Here is a 19,793-nt window from a genome sequence, read left to right as displayed (position 1 = left end):
ATGCATGAAATTAACACCACAATCAGAATACAAAATACACTCTCCTCCCATCTTGAACCCCTAGCTGCTACTAAGCTATTCTCTGGCAAGATAGTTTTGTCTTTTGGAAAATCTCATATAAATGGAATCGAACAATAGTAACCCTTTGAGATTGGCTTCTATCACTCAGTACAGTGCCTTTGAGAATCATCCAAGTCCTTGTGTGTAACCATGGCCAACTCCATTTTAATGTCTGGATGAATAATCCCTATTTCATTCCTGAAACTGGAGATCTTGACATTTCTTTGTTAGCTTTACCATAGGTTTACAATTTTATTGCTCATTTCAAAGATCTACCTTTTAGGTTCATTGATTTTCTCCATTATTTTTTCGGTTTTCAATTTCATTGATTTCCCCCCCCTATCTTTATTATTTCTTTTCCTTTACTTGATTTGGGCTTATTTTGTGTTTTACTTTTCTGAGGTTTAGATTATTGATCTGAGAAATTTCTTCTTTTCCCTTATGAGTATTTTAAATATTAAAACTACTAGATATTAATGCTCTAAGTATCTTTCTAAGCACCACTTTGCACAAATTCCCCAAATTTTGACATGTTGTATTCACTTTGCTTCAATTCAAATCTTTTCTAATTTTCCTTAAGGCTTTCTCTTTGACCCATGGTTTATTTAGAAGGGTACTATTTACCATCTGAGTGTTTGAGAGATTTCCCTGTAATCTTTCTCTTACTGACTTTTGTTTAGCTTCATTATTGTCAGATAATATACTTTTCATGATTTCAATTCTTTTAAATGTACTAGTTTTCTAACAAAGAATATGTTCTGTCTTGGCAAATGCTCTAACTGCATGTGAAAAGCATGTGTATTCTGCTGTTGTTGATGGGAGTATTTGATAAACATCAGCATGATGCTACTGGTTGGTGGTATTATCCAGTTCTTCCATATCCTTGCTAATCTTTTGTCTACTGCTTCTGATTGTTACTGAGAGAGGGGTATTGAAGTCTCCAAAACAATTTTGGATTCATCTATTCCTCTTTTTAGTTTTTTCCCCATTTTTTTCTTGATATATTTTAGAAATCTATAGTTAGATGCAAATGCATTTAGGGTTGTTATGTCTGCTTGGTGAATTGACCCTTTGATCAGTAATATTGCTCTTTATCCCTGGGAATTCCTTTTGCTTTAAAACCTGCTCTGTTGGATCAGAACCACTCCAGTTTGTCTTGATGTGTGGCTTCATGTTGTATCTTTTTCCATCCCTTTATTTTTTTTTTTAGAGGGGTGATGCTAGGGATTGAGCACAGGGCCCTGTTCATGCTAGGCAAATGTTCTACTACTGAGTGACACCCCCAGACCCTTTTGCTTTTAACCTTAATATACTGTTATATCTGAATCAATTTTCTTGTTGACAACATATAGTTAGGTCATGCTTTCTTAGCCATACTTTGATAATCCTGATTTTTGAATTGGTGCATTTAAACCAGAGCTCAGCAGAGTTTTCCTATAAAGGAAAGGCTTTAAAGCTGGGTGGCCTTTATAGTTTGTTTTACTACCTGGATTTACTCATATCATGAGAAAGTAGCTGCAGACTAGGTAAAGAATGAATGTGGCCATGTTCCAATAAGACTTTAATTACAAAAGTAGATTTGGACCATGGGCAAGTTTGCTAACCACTAGTTTAAAATCATTACATTACATTATTGATATGCTTAAATGTATATCTACCATTTAATTGTATTCTGATTGTTCCCCCGCCCCCTACCACCTTTTTTTCTTCTGGATATTTATTTTGGATAGAATAAAGACAGATTATAATGATGCATTGTATAAAGTACTTTAAGAGAATATTTTAAGTAGGGTTCTTACATACTCATAAATAAGTTCATTCCCACACTAGCAGGGTGAGCTGGTAGTCTTCTGCTCACACCCACAAGTGGAGATACTCTTTTCTCAAAAAAGCATTATTCGTGAGTGATGAACTGAAGTTCCCTCATATATTTATAAAGAAAATAGTTTTTTTTTTTCCAAAAGAAACAACATCATTACACTAATACATCTTTCTAGTTCTGTAAATCTGAAGTAATCAATCCTTCATTAAATGCAGAAATACTTCCTACTCAAAATATTGGTAATATATGCAGTGACACAAATTTCCCACAGCTATGTAGTGTTGACCAAAGTTTTCAGCAAAGCAACAAGAGCGTTAGCTATTTTCATTGTTTTTATTTCAGTGTGTAGATTATGATACCAACTTTATGAAATTGTACCAGACGGAACCAAGAAATAACAGCTGCAAACAGTTTAGTCAAACGAAGTCAGCTGAAAAGAACACTACCTCTTGTCCTTTCTACCAGCTTTCCTCTTCCCAGAGAGCAAGTCCTTGACTTCAGATCTAACATGTCTCCCTCTGCCTCCTCTCTCTTCCCCAAGCAAGTCATCTTCTGAGCATTCTTCTCCGTGGCTTCGGTTTTCTTTACTATTCTGACATCTTGAAGACATTGAGTTTGAGAGCAACTCTGACTCCAGTCACAGAAGAGGGTGGGACAGTCTTCAGGCTTTCTTACCTATTGGTGCCCGAGATCTTCTTTGCTGGACTGTGTAGTTGAAATTGCCTTTATTATACCTGTCAATATCTATCCATCTCATTCTCCAAAACTGTGTGCTGAACATTCTTAGTAGATGGAGGGAGGCATCCTGGGTCCCTTTTCTTTGGTTTGCAGAATTTTTGACTTTTTCCTTCTCATTAACTTCTCCCGCTGTTGGATCTCCTCCACCCTTTGTCTTCAGGTTCAAATTCCCCATCACACTCTTCAGTGGCTGTTCTTTGCTTTCTCCTTTTCTAACTCTTCCAATGGCTTCATGATGGCAGGGTTGACATAATAAGTTGTGTGACGGCCTTCTCAGGTCTGTGGTATTTCATGGTACTGTTCAGGTGAATTAGTTAAATCCCAAAACTTTTGTAGATCCAAATATACATATATTCTCCTATTTCTGACTGAAGATCTCATTCCGCTTTTCTTCTTGGGTACCCCAATTTCCATTCTCTTCTTTTGGGATAAGAGGAAGTCATTCTCTATCATCTCTGTGGTTTGGAACAGCTAAATGCAATCCATTCAGCACCTCATTGACTTCATTTCCCTTTATTTTGTTTTCCACTAGATGAGCCAAGAGTTTACTGTAAGTCTCTATTTTAACTTTCATAACACTGTCTTTGGTGAGGGTCCTGGTCTCTTAACCTGTGTCTACACTGCTCAAACACATCATATAGAGGACCCCAGTGCTGAGATGGGCCAGGAATATTATGGCTGCATTTCAGTGGCATTCTGATCCTCACAAGGGTAATCCCAAATCCTTGGAGTACCAACAACCCGCTCACATAGACACTAATAATCCATGAACCTCAACAAATATTTGTTTATAAACCCACATGGCTGAACATCAACATCTGCTCTCATTACCTTACTGATGAAATTGGACATCCCAACATATGGATATCCAAAATCCACATAAAAGCACAGTCTTTATATTTGGATTAATGGTTGGCAAATGAGATAAATGTAGATGCAAAACCAAGTATATCATAATCTGAAAGTCTGTCATGGTAATTCTGTTGAGTAATTTGACTTTTTTCATGTAAAATATTTAATTTGGTGAATTTAGTAATGTTTATAAGTAATTGCTGGTGTCTCTAGTTGAGGCTTTGATACTATCAGGTCAATAAAGTTCTGAAGAAAAGAAGACAGTCATGTGACGATGCGCACACTACAGTAAATTTAATTATGTCAGCAATTCCTCCTCTACTTTTGTCCTCCCAGGTAGAGCTCCAGCGTATACCTTGGTAGATAATCCCACTGTTATCTTCTGGAAACTGTGTTGTTCTATGCTACTGGGGGCTGCATGTGGAGATGAAGCACAGTAGGTAGGACTGTCTCCTCCATTTATGCTGCTCTGTTTCTCCTTTCCTGCCTTCATTTGGGTTATTTGAACATTTTTTAGTATTCAATTTTCATTTATTTATTGTACTTTTGAATATAGCTCAAGTAATTTTTAGTTGTTGGTCTGGGAGTTATAACATGCAAACTCAACTTTTCACAGTCTACTTAGACTCAATCTTTGACCACTTGGTGTACTGTGAAAACCTCACCACTATATGGATTCCTTTACACTCTCCCCTGTGTGGTAGTTACCTTATGAGTCACATCTACCTCCAAACTCCATCGAAAAATGCTGTAATTTTGGTAAGTATATTTCGAAGAACTCAGTAAGGTAATAATACTCCATTATATTTACCCATATATTACCATTTCTGTTGCTGCTTGCTGTCATTATTCCAAGTTTTGTTCTGGAATCAATTCCCTATAAATAATTTTGAAGGAGTTATAGACACAAATCCATGTCAGTTAATTAAAACAATCTTACGGTTGGATTTTGTACCTGATGTTAGCTTGGAGTTTTAGTTAAAAATATGTAACAAGGAAAAGGTACTTTTTAATTTCATCACTTTGATCAATATGTTTTTTTTTCCAAATTGGCTTAATGGATCAAAATGAAACATGTCAATGTGAATTCAGTTACTGAACTTGTTACTTGTTTTTGCTAGAAATGTTATTAATGTAATAAATGTCAAAGTGGGAGATAAAAAAATTTGAAGAAGAAAAAAATTCTGATCATATAGGAAGAAAAAAATCTAATATCTTTGATCTAAAAAATGCTCAGGCTTTTATTTTGAGGAAAACATAGACTCAGGATTCTCACTTAATAGCCAGCTGCTTTGACACCTGACTCTATTTCATGGTTTGTTTTGGGCATGATGGACAGCCTTCCATGGATGGGTATTTATTCTCAGGTATGGAACAGAGTGTGCCAAGCTTCTGTCCAACCTCATAATTGCAACATAGCACCACCATTACCTAGGATTTGGTAATTTAGAGCAGCAAGAAACCAGTAAGTTTTCTCCTTCAGTCATGGCACTAAATGGTTGTGGAGTTTGAAACATCGTTGCAGGCACTGATACTGTTTCTTCATTTTAGAACAGAAATTTCAACTTGAGATCAAGAAGTAATTTTGCATTGGGATTTTAGTCTGTTGATGTTAGGCTGATGCAGGAATAAGGGAAATCAAAGCAAAAACACTCTCACTTCTGCCCAAGAAAAAGTAGGTGTTAATACCCAGATGGCATTTTGGAAAACTGTCTCTTTCTGTGCAGGTCTGGTCTGAGGCAGGGCTTTGCAATAAATGGTCCACATGCTTTCTTCTGACTATGCTAAGAGGCAAATCTCCCCTCTGCATCATTCTGGCCACTGATGAATTCCACATGGTAGATCAATTTTATGTCTTTGTAAAAAAATAAAAACAAAACCCACAGTTAGAATAGCAGAAGGTGCACACCACATTTGGAGGCAGGAAATCTGCAATGAAATCTTTTTTTCCCAGTTTTTTTTTAAAGGTGTACGATGTGATATCTTGGTACATGTCCACATTGTGGAATGACTACCACAATCAAGTTAATTAACACAGCCACTGTCTCACACAGTTAACCTTTGTGTGTGTGTGTATTTGGTAAGAACACTTAAGAACTACCCTCTTAGAAAATTTCAGTTTGATATTACAGATATCAACTATAGTCACCATGCTCTACATTAGGTCTCCTGAATTTATCTGCATGAAGTATTGAGTCTACTCCTTACTATCTTGGAAACGTTTTATCAGATTTTTTTTTCTTTTAGTTTGAAGCAGCAGGGCTCTTAGAACTGTAATAAGTGAACCACACCTGAATGTACAAGTCAGTGGAACTCAACAGAGTCAGCCTAAAACATTCACAGCTACCTTTATGCTTTTTTCTTGTCTCCTTGGAGAACTGATTCCTTTATCATTATGTAGTCCCTCTTTATCCCTAATCATCTTTCTTTTTCTGAAGTCTGCTCTGTCTAAAATTAATATAGGTATTCCAGCTTTTTTGATTAGCATTAACATAGTATATCTATCTCCATCCCTTTACTTTTGATCTGATCTTTATATCTAAATTGTGTTTCATATAGACAACACATAATTGGGTTCTTAAAAGAATATTTCTGACTACCTTTTTTTTTTTTTCTCCAGTGCTGAGGATCGAACCCAGGGCCTTACACTAGGCAAGTGGGAGCTACTCCCCAGCCCTACCTCTGTCTTTCCATTGCTGTATTTAAAGTATTCACAATCAAAGTGGCCACTGATGTAGTTAGATTAACACTTACCACCTTTGTAATTATTTTTTGTTCACTGCCTTTGCACAGGTCTCTTTTTCTTCTTCCTTCCTGCTTTCAAATCAAATAGAGAACTCTGGCTTTGAAAGTCTTTACATGGAAACACAAATTGGGGAAATACCATTGAAGGAGAATTTGAGAAATAATATCACCTCATTTCTATTTTATCAGGACATTACTGATGATTAGTCTTTGTTTTCAAAAGAACACTGTCAGGTAATAGAGTTTCATTACTTTGAGATTTTAAATGTTTCTTTTTCTACTCTTGGTAGGGCAGAGATAATGGGTTTTTGTTCTCTCCAGGGACTAAATTACATGTATAGATCGTTTTGACAGTAGGTCTGTGCAATGTATAATTGTTTTTATGAATTATAACATAGGCAAACTGCTTGCAGTGAACCACATAAATCTTATTCTTGCTGTCTTAGTAATATGATTGTCAGGAATAAAATGATGAAATGAGCTGTGTGTTTTAAATTTCAAACCTGGTTTCAATTAAGTTTGTGGAATAAGCAGGTCTGTGATTCACACCTCATGGAACAGTTGGGCACTAGCACTTGCTTTCTGCACAGTTCCTCGGAATTGAAGGCAACATTTGAGGAGTCTTTCCCCAGCACAGAATTTCATTCCAGGAAGCGCCCTGTAGATGGCGCCATTGCCACTGATCACAGGGTGAAAGGCAACTTCATCCTGCAGCAGGGAGGCCAAGCTTTGCTAAACCATTTGATCATAGTGGGACCAGGAAAATGTGTGTGTGTGTGTGTGTGTGTGTGTGTGTGTGTGTGTGCGTGTGTGTGTTTTACTTTATACAGATACTTCAAATAGCCAAAGCTTCTTCATTCTCCAGCCCTTTCATTCACTGTCTAGCACCTTGTATTATAACCACTCAAAACTTTCAGAAATCACTCCCTCGTCTGGCTTTCCTGAAGTGGGTTCTTCCATCTCCCCAAGTCTAGCAGACTCCTTTCTGACCATCTTCTCTCTCCTCTGGGGCCTTCTTCCCAAACTGGCTCCTACAAAGGAAGTACTGATGTTTCTCAAGACAGTCCCACTTCTTCTTGGTTCTCCTGTGTGCACTCTCCTGTCAATCTCATCCCTTTTTATGTGACTTCTATGTGAATGATGCCAAGTTTACTTTCCTAGAACACCCCTTTTCTTGCCTAACATCTCAATCCCTGTTTAACTCCTTTATGAAAGGAGGACCCCCACCCCCCCAGCATCATCACGCAGAAAGAATTCTAGAAATTGACCTGGGATGCTGGACCAGTCCTGGAGGGACACTGCCTGAACAGAGCACACACAGGTTGGCACTTAGAACCAGACTAAGCCCAGCGCAGTGGTGCATGCCTGTAATCCCGCAGCTCAGGAGGCTGAGAGGCAGGAGGATTGTGAGTTCAAAACCAGACTCAGCAAAAACAGGGCACTAAGCAACTCAGTGAGACCCTGTCTCTAAATAAAAATATAAAATTAGGCTGGGGATGTAGCTCAGTGGTCAAGTGCCCCTGAGTTCAATTCCCGGAATTAAAAAAAAAAAAAAAAAAAAAAAAAAATCACTGAAATTTCTGGACAGGATAGGAGAGATTAGAATACCCGCAGGATATGGGATGAGGTGCCAGTCTATAGTTCCTGAATTTCAAAGGGACAAGTAATATCTGAGTTAGAAGCACACACCCTGGATCTTGAGGGTACATGGTTTCATAAAGTATGCAGTTCCAGAGATTCATTCTTCTCTTTTCTTCTTGATGCTGGGAATCAAACCCAGGGACTCATGCGTGGTATGCAAACACTTTCCACCAGCACTTAGAGATTTCTTTAAAGGGTCCTATGACTCTTAACACATTTCTGAGATCTGTATGCACACAATTACTAAGTTCTTAGCACTATCATTCCACTTTTGCTATTTCCGTGTATTGTTGGGGCTGGGTGGATAAGGATGGTTCATCCTTAACATCCGGGCATGTCATACTTGTTAATCGCTACCCCCTCCCCCAATCCACTTCATTGTCAGGCCTCGCATGAGGTCCTCAGCTCTGTCTCTGCGCTCTCCTTTCCATCAAAGACCCCTGGTCCCCTGACCTGCCTCACTTCTTGCCTGCATTATTCTTCTTCCAGCAAAGCCTCCTGTTTATTTTACCTGGAGCTTCCTTTCTATCACCATGTCATACTCAGCTACCATATTACTTTTCCTAATAAACAGCTTATAACACTTCAATGTCTCTCCGAAATTTTCGGTGCCTTCTGGTGGTCTCTATGATAGCAGCCCCTTTCTTGACTTTGCTATTTAAGGTCCCTGACTCTTCTGCACCATTTCTGACCTCAGTCTCACCCTCCAGGTGAATGGACCCATGGCCCTTCACCCGGGATCTCCCCAGAGGCTGTGCTGCTCTTTTTTCTGCTGCCTGGGACGCCTGATTCCTCCATCGCTGCTGGCTGAGATTTTATTTATCTTTCAGGTCAAGTTCACAAGCATCCCTGCTCTGTGCAGGGCCTCCAGTTAGCATGACTGGAGGCATCTCTGCTTCCTCCAGGTTCCCATCCCCATCACCTTCCCCTCCCTGCATGATTAGCAGGCACCTCCACCCCCTGGGAACTGAGCTGTGTCAGGTAAGTGATGATAGCATGAGCTCTCAGAGTTGGAGCCGCCACATTAAATCACAGAGCCCGGGATCTGAGAGCCCCTTCCCTCTAGTCATCCCTGAGGATGGGCTAATCATAACTCTGTGTTTTAGAAAAACTGAGTTCTAGGAAAGTTAATGAGCCCATTTCTCACAGGGAAGAGGCTCTGGAGCTGAGGCAACTATACTTCATCTCTTTAGCTACTAATTAGTTTCTAAAATTATCATTCCCTCTACTTGTTTTTATTGGGAGGGGAGTTTTTATCATTTAATTGATTTAAGTAAGTTTCCAGTGACATTTAAGAGAGACTTCAGTATTTGTAGAGGCCATGGGTCTAGAAAGGCTGGGTAGTGTGACCTTGTGACCCACTCTGCTGCCTGTGGCCTGCGGGAGGATGTGCTGAATTCTGCATTGCAGAGTTTTTTAAAGACATGCAATTTATCACCAGTTTTAAACAACTGTCCCCCTGGGTCTGGGGAAAACCAGCAGGTCACCTTTCCAAAGTGGCTGGTGGAACTCACACCTGCCCCCCATCGTGTCCATGTCCCTTCAAAATGGTGTCATTTCATTTGAAAAAACAAATGAATCATTTATGACAAAGTGTGAGAGAGATGATTCAGTAATGGGAGCAATTAGCTTTTACTTTGATCAAGTATGGATTTTTATTATGAAATCTGTATAATTGTTATTAAAGTTGGGTTTTATCAGTCTCCAAAACTGAGGCTCTTCCATAAATGCTCAGAAGACTTTGTTCCTGAGTTATGTTTTTCACCCGTTGTGAAGTTTTCCATTTCCGACACCCCAGGCCAGGGGTTATTATTTCAAGGAGCTGCTTGGGTGTGGCCAGGGGGTTCTGTCTCTTGAATGGGGGAATATGTTGATATCTGGGGTTGGCTAGGAAGTTTCTTTGAGTGAAAGCAAACACTCCACTGGATGGGGCACTACTTCTGTGACACATAACTCTTCTTTAGAACAGTGATCACTGGAACCACCCATTTACCCTGCGACATTTTCCACCAGGTTCTGTGATGTCAGAAGCGTCAAGCTAGGTGCTCGAATTTCCAGTAAACCTTCAGTTATTTAAGATAAATTAAGGGACAAGAGGATAATGGCAGGGCACAGTTTACAAGGGGGAGAGGCACAAAATACTATATTTATATGTTCCTTTTTAGGATTTAGGGAGCTACAAAGAGTTTACAATTTCCAATTCTGATCAGGTGTAATCACTGCCTCAAGAGCCCCACTGAGGGGGAACGTGTGAAATTGGACTCCCTTGGCTGACGGGCATAATGGCTTCTCTCCTGTTTTTGGAGCTTGAGGGCAGACATTTATCCTGATGAATCCCTGAATTTAAAATCTGAATGCATTAGATGGTTAAGGCAAGCAAGCAAGCATTTTACAACTGAATTCTACCTCTGTTTCTCCTCTCTTCCTCTTTAGTGCTGCCTGCCCAGCCCCACCTGCCGGCTTGACCCAATGGCAAAGAGGAAGAGAGGAGAAACAGGTAGAATCCTTTCGTAAAGGATTCTGCTTTCTTGTGGAGCATTATGAAAGATGTAAAGCTTAAAGATGGAGCTGCCCAGCTCCACCATGCAGAGATTGCCACGCATCCTGGAGGAATCACTGCCCTTCTCAAAACAGTTCCCCAGGCCTAACTCTCTGTTCATTAACCATTAACCAATTCGCGGAGAGCTTACCAAGGGGAAAGGGGATGCCACTCAGTAGACTACGGGCTTTGGGAAGTCCCTTCCCACATATGCTCTTCCTTCCTCCTTACTCACCCCAAGTCCCACCCCTCTCTCCATCCTGGCTCTTCTGAGCCTCCGTCCTGTTCACAGTATCAGGCTTTCCTCTAAGCACAGAGAATTTTCTATGGCAACCAGCTAAAGACCTCTTAAGGTCCATGCTATGTAAGTGTCTAACTTTTAGATTGCCATCTCACTTGTCTGGCAATTACGCTTTCCCCCTCTTAACTGTATCAAAAGCACCTTGAAGAGGCGGCAGTTGCATTATCATACGGTGGAAAGCATGGGGCACGCCTGTGGGTAAACAGGTATTTGTATCTTGGCTGCAGTACTTTCTTCAGAGGGCTACACAATCTCCCTCATTTCCCCAAATTTCACATGAGAATAATATCGACACCCATTAGAGGCATTTTGAGAATTAAAATAATGTAAAGAACCTAGAAAATAGTGGATGGTCAATCAATAGGTACTCTATTGTTATTTATGAGCTCTGCTTTTTATTTTTATTTTTTTGAATTCTCCATAGACCCTTTCATATGTACAGGCAGCATTTGAAGCATTGACCAAGATCCTCTGACAACTCAAGTGAATTGAGTTTGAAAGGTCAAAGTCAATAAATTAAAAATATACACCCCTGACTAGCAACCACAACAAAAAAACATAGATAAAGCATATGTGTTAGGATGTTAATAAGTGTTAAATATAGATGATGGTCGTTTGGGTATTACTCTTTCCACTCTTCTATTGTAGCAAAAGATCAAGTAAGAGCAACAAGATTATTTTATACTTTGGGAGGAAGGAAGTCAGTACATGTTATGGTTTAGATGTGAGGTGTCCCCCAAAAGCTTGTTGTCAGACAATGCAAGAAGTTTCAGGGGTAAAGTGATTAGATTATGAGATTTGTAGACTAATCAGTGGATTAATCCACTTACAGGGATTAACTGAGTGGTAACTGTAGGTGGACAGGGTGTGGCTGGAAGAAGTAGCTTATTGAGGGCTTGCCTTTGGGGTTTAATTTTGTACCTGGTGGGGACTCTCTGCTTCTTGTCCTGTCTTGAGCTGCCTTCCTCCTCCACACCCTTTGGCCATGGTGTTCTGTCTCAACTCAGACCCAGAGCAATGGAGTTGTCCATCTGAAACTCTGAAACCACGAGTGCCAAATAAAACTCTTCCTCCTCTAAAACTTTTCTGTCAGGTCTTTTGGTCACAGTGGCAAAAGCTGAGTAAGACAGTGCAGGATTAATTTTTTTTTTTTTTATTAGGCACAGCAAGTACCTGCTACACTTCAGATCTGGAATGTCTACTAAAGGTCCATGTGTTAAAGGGTTGGGCATGGAGGTGGCACTATTAGGAGGTGGAGAGCTTTAGGAGTTGGGGATTAGCAAGAGGTCTTTAGCTAATGGGGTGGTGCCTCTGAAGGAGACTGTCTTTCTCTCTTTGCTTCCTGGCTCCTGACATGAGAAGTTCTACTCCATCATACATACCTGCCCTACGTGCTGCCTCACAAAAGGCCTAAAGTAGAGGGCCAATCATTCTTGGCCTGGAATGTCCAAAACTTCAAGCCAAAATAAACCCTTTCTCTTTTTCTCTCTTTACCCCCCACCCCTACCCCTGCCTTTGTACCAGGGATTGAACCAAGGGGCACTTAATCATGAAGCCGCATCCACAGCCCTCTTTTTATTCTTTGAGACAGGGTCTCACTAAGTTGCTTAGGGCTCGTTAAGTTGCTGGGGCTGGCCTTGAACTTGCAATCCTCCTGCTTCAGCCTCCTGAGCCACTGGGATTACAGGCGTGTGCCACTGTGCCTGGCTAAACCCTTTTTCTTTATGAATTGATTATTCATGTATTTTGTTCTGGTAATGGAAATCTGAGTAACACAGTACAGAAATGCTTGATATTAATTTTCATGCCTTTTTTGCCTAAACTAATAATAACTAAAAAGCAATTTTAAAACATCACCTACTGTCACACTTATAAAATTAATGTTAAAAGGTGACAAAATCAATATGAAAAATATTTTAAAATATAATAAATCTAATTAAAATAAATACACCCTCACATGTAACATATAAAACTCGATACTGCAAGGTGAAACATAACCACTCTGTACCATCCTCTGGATTGTTTCATGGATTAACCACCAGGGGATGCTAGAGAGCAGCCTTCCCAGGAACCACTCAGCAAGAGAAAGATTCAAACCATTCAACTTGACCCTGAGAAGTGTAAGTCCCGGAGAGTCACACTCATTACTACACCACCCAGAGGTCTGGGACCATGGATTTCAGTCGATCTGTTTGGCCTGTTGGGGAACATGCCTTGCTGCAGGGGCAGAGCTGTCTGGAGCCAACTCAAGTGTGAGGCTGGTGTTGACACCTCACTGTGGCATCTTAGACTCTGCTGGGCTGAGGCTCAGTGTCAGAGCTGACAACTTTCACAGCCGCTCTGCCAGCAGCAGCGAGCATGGCGCAGGAATGGGAGATTCTTATCTGGACTTCTAAGCCTTTCTTTAGTGAAGAGACTTGTTTTAATACATTCTTAATGGTATCAGCACATTCAGAGAAATATACAAATTGAAGAGCTATAGTAGAAAAATTATTTCTATTCTTAAAATACCATCCAGGCCAAACCCTTTTTGTACAGATACAGGTTGAGGATCCCTTATCTGAAATGTTTGGGACAGAAGCGTTTTGGATTTTAGATTTTTTTTTTTTTTTTTTTTTGCATTTCAGATTTTTTTTCAGACCTTGAAATATTTGCATATACATAATAAGTTGTCTTGGGGATGGGACCCACGTCTACACATGGAGATCATTTATGTGTCATATACACCCTATATAGATAGTCCAAAGGTAATTTTTTATAATATTCTAAAAGTGTGCCTTATTTTGATTGCGTCCTGTCACATGGCTCAGTTCATTGAATGCTTTACGCAAAACAGAAGAGAACTGACCAAAAAAAAAAAAAAAAAAAAGCAACTTGGGCTTCCATACTAGAGGCAAGGGAGGATATAGGATACCATAAAAGTCAGAGTCTTCTATACTTTAAGACCAAACCAGTGGAGCATGGGGTAATATTCTTCTGCATTTTTAAATTGGGCAGAACTTCAGTTAGTTCACTTTCTTATTTGGGAGGAATTAATACTGCATTTCTACCTCTTTCCATTTATGGGCATCAGAAGGCCCATATTTAAAACTCACAATGCCCATTCACTGCTATGGTTCAGATGTGGATTCTCCCCGATTCACCCCAAAACACAAAGTCATGACTTCTAAGGGTAAAGACTTTAAGAGAGATTCACGTTCCCCTCTCTCAAGACCAGCTTAGCTCTTATGGCACTAGATTAGTTCTTCAGAGAATGGGTGGTTGTAATAGGCAGCTCAGCTCCTTTGTGCCTCCCTCTCTTTGCAGTGTTGCTTGCCCTTCTGCTTCCCATCATGACCTTGACAGCACAGGGCCCTCACCAGAAGCTGAGTAGATGCTGGTGCTGTGCTCTTGGCTTTCCAGCTTCCAGAACTGTGAGTCAAAATGAACTCCTATTTTTTTTTTTTTTTTGACTTTTCATTAACACTGAGTGTCAGATGTTCAAGCAACAGAAAATGAACTAGAATAACCACAATATTTAAAATCTCCAATTCAGTTTCAGCCCCAAGCACTCTGGAGTTGGAACCCTAATACAGTCAGATACCAGCCTCCATGCCATGGTGTGATGGTGGGAAACTTCATTCTCCACAGCCAATAACAGACTCTGATTCCAGATGATCCCAGGAGCCCCAGACATTTGCTGAGAAGAAAAAACCACTTTCTGCATTTTTCAGAGAGAATGCGAGCACAGGAAAGACTCCCAATCCACCCCACGCTGCTTCCTGAATACTGTGAGCAGGAGCCTGGGAGCCCCTCAGACCTGCGTATTCCATTTCCCACCAGCCAAAGGGAGAGTGCTGTGGCCCTGCCTACCTTTCATCGGAAAGGAGCAGAAATTTCAGAATCTGTCCATTTTCCTTTGAAAACAATTCCACTTTCATTTTATTTCAAAGTTCTCACCTTAAGGGGCTGGGGCTTTAGCTCAGTGGTAGAGTGCTTGCCTAGCATGTGTGAGGCACCAGATTCTATCCTTAGCACCGCATAAAAATAAACATATAAAATAAAGACATGCTATCAACAACTACAAAAAATTAAAAAAAAAAATCACCTTAAAAATACTAATGACTATCCTTCCCTTTCATTTTTACACAATTTTTCTCTTTGGGGATGATGGTTATCTATTATTTTTCCCAGACTACCTTTATTGACACATGAGAATAATCTTGGCCCCAGAAACATTACAGGATGCTGCAGGAGATTCCGTGTGACCTGACAGTCAAAACAACTCCAACCCCAAACCCAGACCACGACACACACTCAATAGTCATCGCCATACACGCCCTCGTCAAAGTCCCCAAACAAGATGCCCTTTGATATTCACCGAACGTGGCCTTACCTTTCCAAAGAAATGCTGAGTGGACACGGCCAGAGCATCAAAGCCACAGATCGCCCTCCTCAGCTCCCCTTGAATGAGGCCCAGCTGCCGGGCCTGCCGCTCACACCTGTCTCTCAGGCGCTGAACCAGTTGCCGCTCAGCCTCCCGGGCCTGCAGGTCAGGCTTGGGTGCAAACCCATTTCGAGGAACCACAGTCCTCTGCTTTGGGTAACCTATAAAAAACAAAAAACAAAGAACACACAAATGTGACAACAGTTTCTTGTAACAGAAAGAGTTCGTTAAGAACAAGTTTGGCAGAAAAGGAATTGCTGCAGTTTGCCATGTTAAGTATTAAAAAGGAAAGGGGAGAATAAAACAGCCAGGGACTTAAATTATTCACTCTGTTTATGTGGTTCTAAGTGCAAAGTTTCATGCTTAGAAAAAGGATAACAGACAAAAATCAATGAATTCCTTCCTGCTTCTGACATTTTTTCTAGGCCTGCTTGGAAAGACTGAAGCAGGTGTGCTTTTTTCTTTTTCCTTTTTTCTTAAAGAGGATGGCTTTTACAAAGGAAAGAGAGTGGAATGAATCTGATGTAGTGTTTCCCATGTACATATATGAAAACAACACAGTGGATACCACAACTATGTGCATCCATAAGAATGGGATCCTACCTAGAATAAGATACATTCCATACTTGGATAATTATATCAGAATGGATTCTGCTGTCAGGTTTAACTAAAAAGAACCAATAAAAATAAAAATAATAAAAGAGGCTTGCTTTTAGAAAATGTCAAATGGAAAATCAATCAATTAATACAGATAGAAGTCAGACTTAGGAAAACATAGCCACGTTGTCCTTCAGTCCCAGGTGGTAACCCCTCCATACTCCTTCCACCCTTCAGATGGCTGCTCTAATACCCCGCCTTCAATGTCAAGTTCAAATCACAACCCAAATCTACTCTGCTCCAGGGACTTCTGACTTTAAATTCCTACACAGCACCAGTGTCCTGAAAAGTCCTCTCCAATGTGTTCCCCAGTGTGATTCCATGTCACCTCAATGGCTAAACGTCTAGTCCTACCACCCTCACCTCTCACCCTGCTTCTCTTCCTTCCCTGTGCCATAGTCAGAATGACTCTACAGACACCAGGTGGCAGTTGTCACCTTGCTGCTCTCCACTGCAGCACAAAGGAAGCCCACCTTCCTTACCCCACCAGGTCAATGTGAGAAGCTGCAGGACCACAGAAGAAGGAACCAGGAGCCCCATCTGGGACTGAGGGTCGGCATGGCAGGGGCATTAAGGAGAGTTGACTTTCAGGCTAAAGTTTGAAAGAAAAAAGGCAAGACCCCAAAGAAGCCCAGAGGAAACCGGTCCACCCTGAGCAAGGAATCCAGGTGAGCAGGCATCCTCCTGAAACCACTGTCACAATCGTTAGGCTCAGGTGGCCCTCCTGACCCAGGCAAGCAGAAAGTCTGTGGCCGGCCCTGGACTTACATCCCAAAGGCATGTTCTTTCCTCTGCTCAAGCAGTCACCATTACAGAGGACATGACACGGACACCGGCCGTCAGATCATGAATCACCTTCAATATTTCAAATGTTCTTTCTTCCTCTTTTGACTTTTTCCCTTTCTAAAATATCAGGGAACAAACTATAAAACAAATGAGAAAATGATAGCCTCTTCAGTACCTGATAGGACACACAGAGCAGTAATAGGTTCATGAATACACAAGTGGCCTTATCTTTTGAGGGGAAAAGTGGTTTATGGATCTAAATACTTCTGATTGTTAATTTAAGGGCGAACATAATAATTTTCATTTAATCTTCCTTCTGTTAACAAGTCATCAGAGATTGCATTGCAACCTTATACATGACATATCTGAATCCTTGGGATTTAATGGAAGAGCAGAATATGAAATTATCACTTCTTTTTGTATGAGATCAGAGTACATAATATTTCAGAAAATCAACTTGCATGTTATAAGCAAATCAATCTTCATGTGTGCTTCATCTACACATTCTCAGCACTAAAACCAAGACTAACATAACCACCTAAAAGACAACAGGAACAAAAGGTGTGGAAATGTACAGTCTACATTGAACTCTAACATGCAGTCTAAGACCTAAAGCAGATTTTTTTCCCTCACAAGTAAAGTTTGTCATTTTGTTGCTGTGGCTGGCAAATTTATAAAACACTCCAAGGCTTTAATTAACGTGCTGAGGCACCAGGTACCTGACACTGTTGTGTAGAAGGAACTTTTTTTAGAAATCTAAAGGAAAGATAAAACTTACTTCCAGCTCAGTGAATTAAAGCTCATTGCCACCCATAGTCTACAGCATCACCTCTGAGCTTATGGACCTTAGTGAACACACTGTCCTGTATTTTCAGCTGTCAGACCTATTACTATGTGGAATGTCTCCTAGGACCTATCATCTTTAAGATGATTATTATTATATTATCTTCAACATTGTTATCATTAGGTTAGAAAGCATACTCCATGGTAAGTGGACAATATAAAGGGATTCCATAAAATCCCATCATTGGCCTTTACTTTGATATTGGTGTCATTATTAAATTGCTTCTACTCACACTCAAAATTCTAGCATTCTATGGAAAAACAGTACAGTCATCTGGCATTTCTACTCCTGGGGCCACCAAACAGCTGATGTTCTGAGCCAAGACAGAGACTCCCAAAAGATCAACTTGGGGGACCAACACACCAATCAGAAGTTGAACTGCTCTGGGACTCCCAACCACCTCATGAAAACAATACTTGTTTGGGAGCCTTGTTAAATTATGGTGCTCAGTTCTTCCACAACAGGACAAGGACCCCAAGGAAAAGCGGATAAATGAATGTAGCTGTGAAGTTATCTGCTGACTTTTAGTTTAAGAGGGTCCAGTCATTTTCTTAATATGGTTGGTGTTCCCAGGTCCTGCATCTGAGGAGTCAACCAGTTCTGCATGGAGCTGTATCCTCCTGTCACTCTTTCCCAACCAATACAGTCTACCAACCATTTACACAGCACTTGCATTATATTAGATATTATAAACATCTAGAGATGACAAAGGATATAGGAAGATTGTGTAGGTCCTCTACAAACACCAGGCCATTTTATATACAGGACTTAACCATCCTCAGGTTCTGATGTCCAAGGGGAATCCTGAAACCAATCCCCCACTGCCCCCCGATATGGAGGGATGACTATATGTAAAGTGTCACTTTGCCGAGGTCAAAAAATCATTTTACTGTCAGAGACACATTTTTACTGTTCACGAGAAACAGCATTTTTTCTTGTGTTTTCAATTTTCACTAACTACTCTTCTAGTTGACTCCCTGAAGGATCATTCGGTCATCTATTTTCCAGTCCACCCATGTGTCAGATTGTCCCCGGGATGGTCTATGAAGACAGTGTCACAGGTTCCTTTGCCAACATGGGGAGAGAGAGCTTGTGTTGAAAGTGGATGGCAGACACATAGGCAGCCTCACCTGTGGCAAAACAGGTATTTCTTTTTGCTTTCTTGTTTTGAAAGCCAGCACATAATGAGGTGAAAATGCCAATCTGCTGGGAAATATGGGGTTCATGGCACAATAAGAGAGGAAGATTCTGGAGGGCAGTGGCCACCTGGAGCTTACAGACTGCACAGCAGGCACTGGGGTGAGAAGTGGTGATGGTCACTCGCTCTTGACTCTGACACCTGCATTTTTTGGAAGGGTTGCCACTCGGGCTTTAAAGGAGGGCATGCTGTGTTCCCTGAAGACACCTCCACACACGGGATCTTTGTCACCATCTCCCTATTCTTTCAGGGTTTATATTGCTTCTCCTAAAAGTCAAAAGCAGCCACATGCAGGCAGAGCCTGCTCATCTGGGTCTAGTCTCTTGCCAAGGAACCAAAGCCGTGGTCTCCAACAGTATCCGAATGATTCTACCCAGTGGGGCTAGGAAACTGAGATTAGTGAATGAAGACTTTTTGAAATACAGAGCTAATTAATTATTTTGAAGTCTTCATTTTTTTTCATATTTTTTCTTGGTGCATCATAGTTGTATGCAATGGATGGATTCATTGTTACATATTTATACATGCATGCAATATAAAAATATAATTTGACCAATACCATTCCCTAGTAATGAAATCTTTAAATGAAGTGAAAAGTAAAAAATAACCAATTTTTTATTGATTGGCTCTTGTACACTTCCCAAATATTTTTAAATTTGAAATTTATTTTTAACTGATGCATGAAAACATAAAAATTGTACATATTTATGGGGTAGGGGTACTATGTGATTTTTGTTTTGTTCTGTTTCACTTAAATTTTTTAAATTTGTGCTAATTAGGTATACATGACAGTGGAATGCATTTATGCATTATGATAAGTCATACATAAATGGAGTATAATTTCTTACTTTTCTGATTGTACATATTGTAAGATCACATTGGTCACACAGGCATCTGTTTTACTTTTTAAGCAGCTGGGGATTGAACCCAGGGCCTTGTGCATGCTAGGGAAGTGCTGTGTCACTGAGCTACAACCCCAGCCTCCAGGATGTTTTCATACATACATATATTGTATAATGTCTAAATCAACGTAAATACATCGTCTCCTCAAACATTTATTATTTTTGTAGTAAAAACATTCAAACTATTTTTTCTAGCTTTTTGAAATAGATGGTACCTTATTGTTATTTATAGTCATCCTACTGCACAATAGCACCCCAGAACAACTTCTCCTGTTTAACTAT

At 40.3% G+C, this 19,793-nt stretch overlaps 1 protein-coding gene across 3 annotated transcripts in view; it reads right to left on the bottom strand.

The window, feature by feature from the left end:
* Positions 1-19,793, bottom strand: part of Mtus2 (microtubule associated scaffold protein 2) — a 380,442-nt gene that overhangs the window by 111,393 nt on the left and 249,256 nt on the right. For all 3 annotated transcript variants that reach the window (XR_007108842.1, XM_047553964.1, XM_047553965.1), the window contains exon 6: positions 15,074-15,285. Coding sequence is in view for 2 of the 3 variants with exons in the window: in XM_047553964.1 (XP_047409920.1) it covers positions 15,074-15,285 (212 nt within the window). In the remaining variant the exon portion in view is untranslated. The remainder of the gene's footprint in view (positions 1-15,073; positions 15,286-19,793) is intronic.

This window comes from Sciurus carolinensis, chromosome 5 (assembly GCF_902686445.1).
Source record: "Sciurus carolinensis chromosome 5, mSciCar1.2, whole genome shotgun sequence".
In the NCBI taxonomy this organism is placed as follows: domain Eukaryota; kingdom Metazoa; phylum Chordata; class Mammalia; order Rodentia; family Sciuridae; genus Sciurus; species Sciurus carolinensis.
This window is presented reverse-complemented; position numbering and strand designations above follow the sequence as displayed.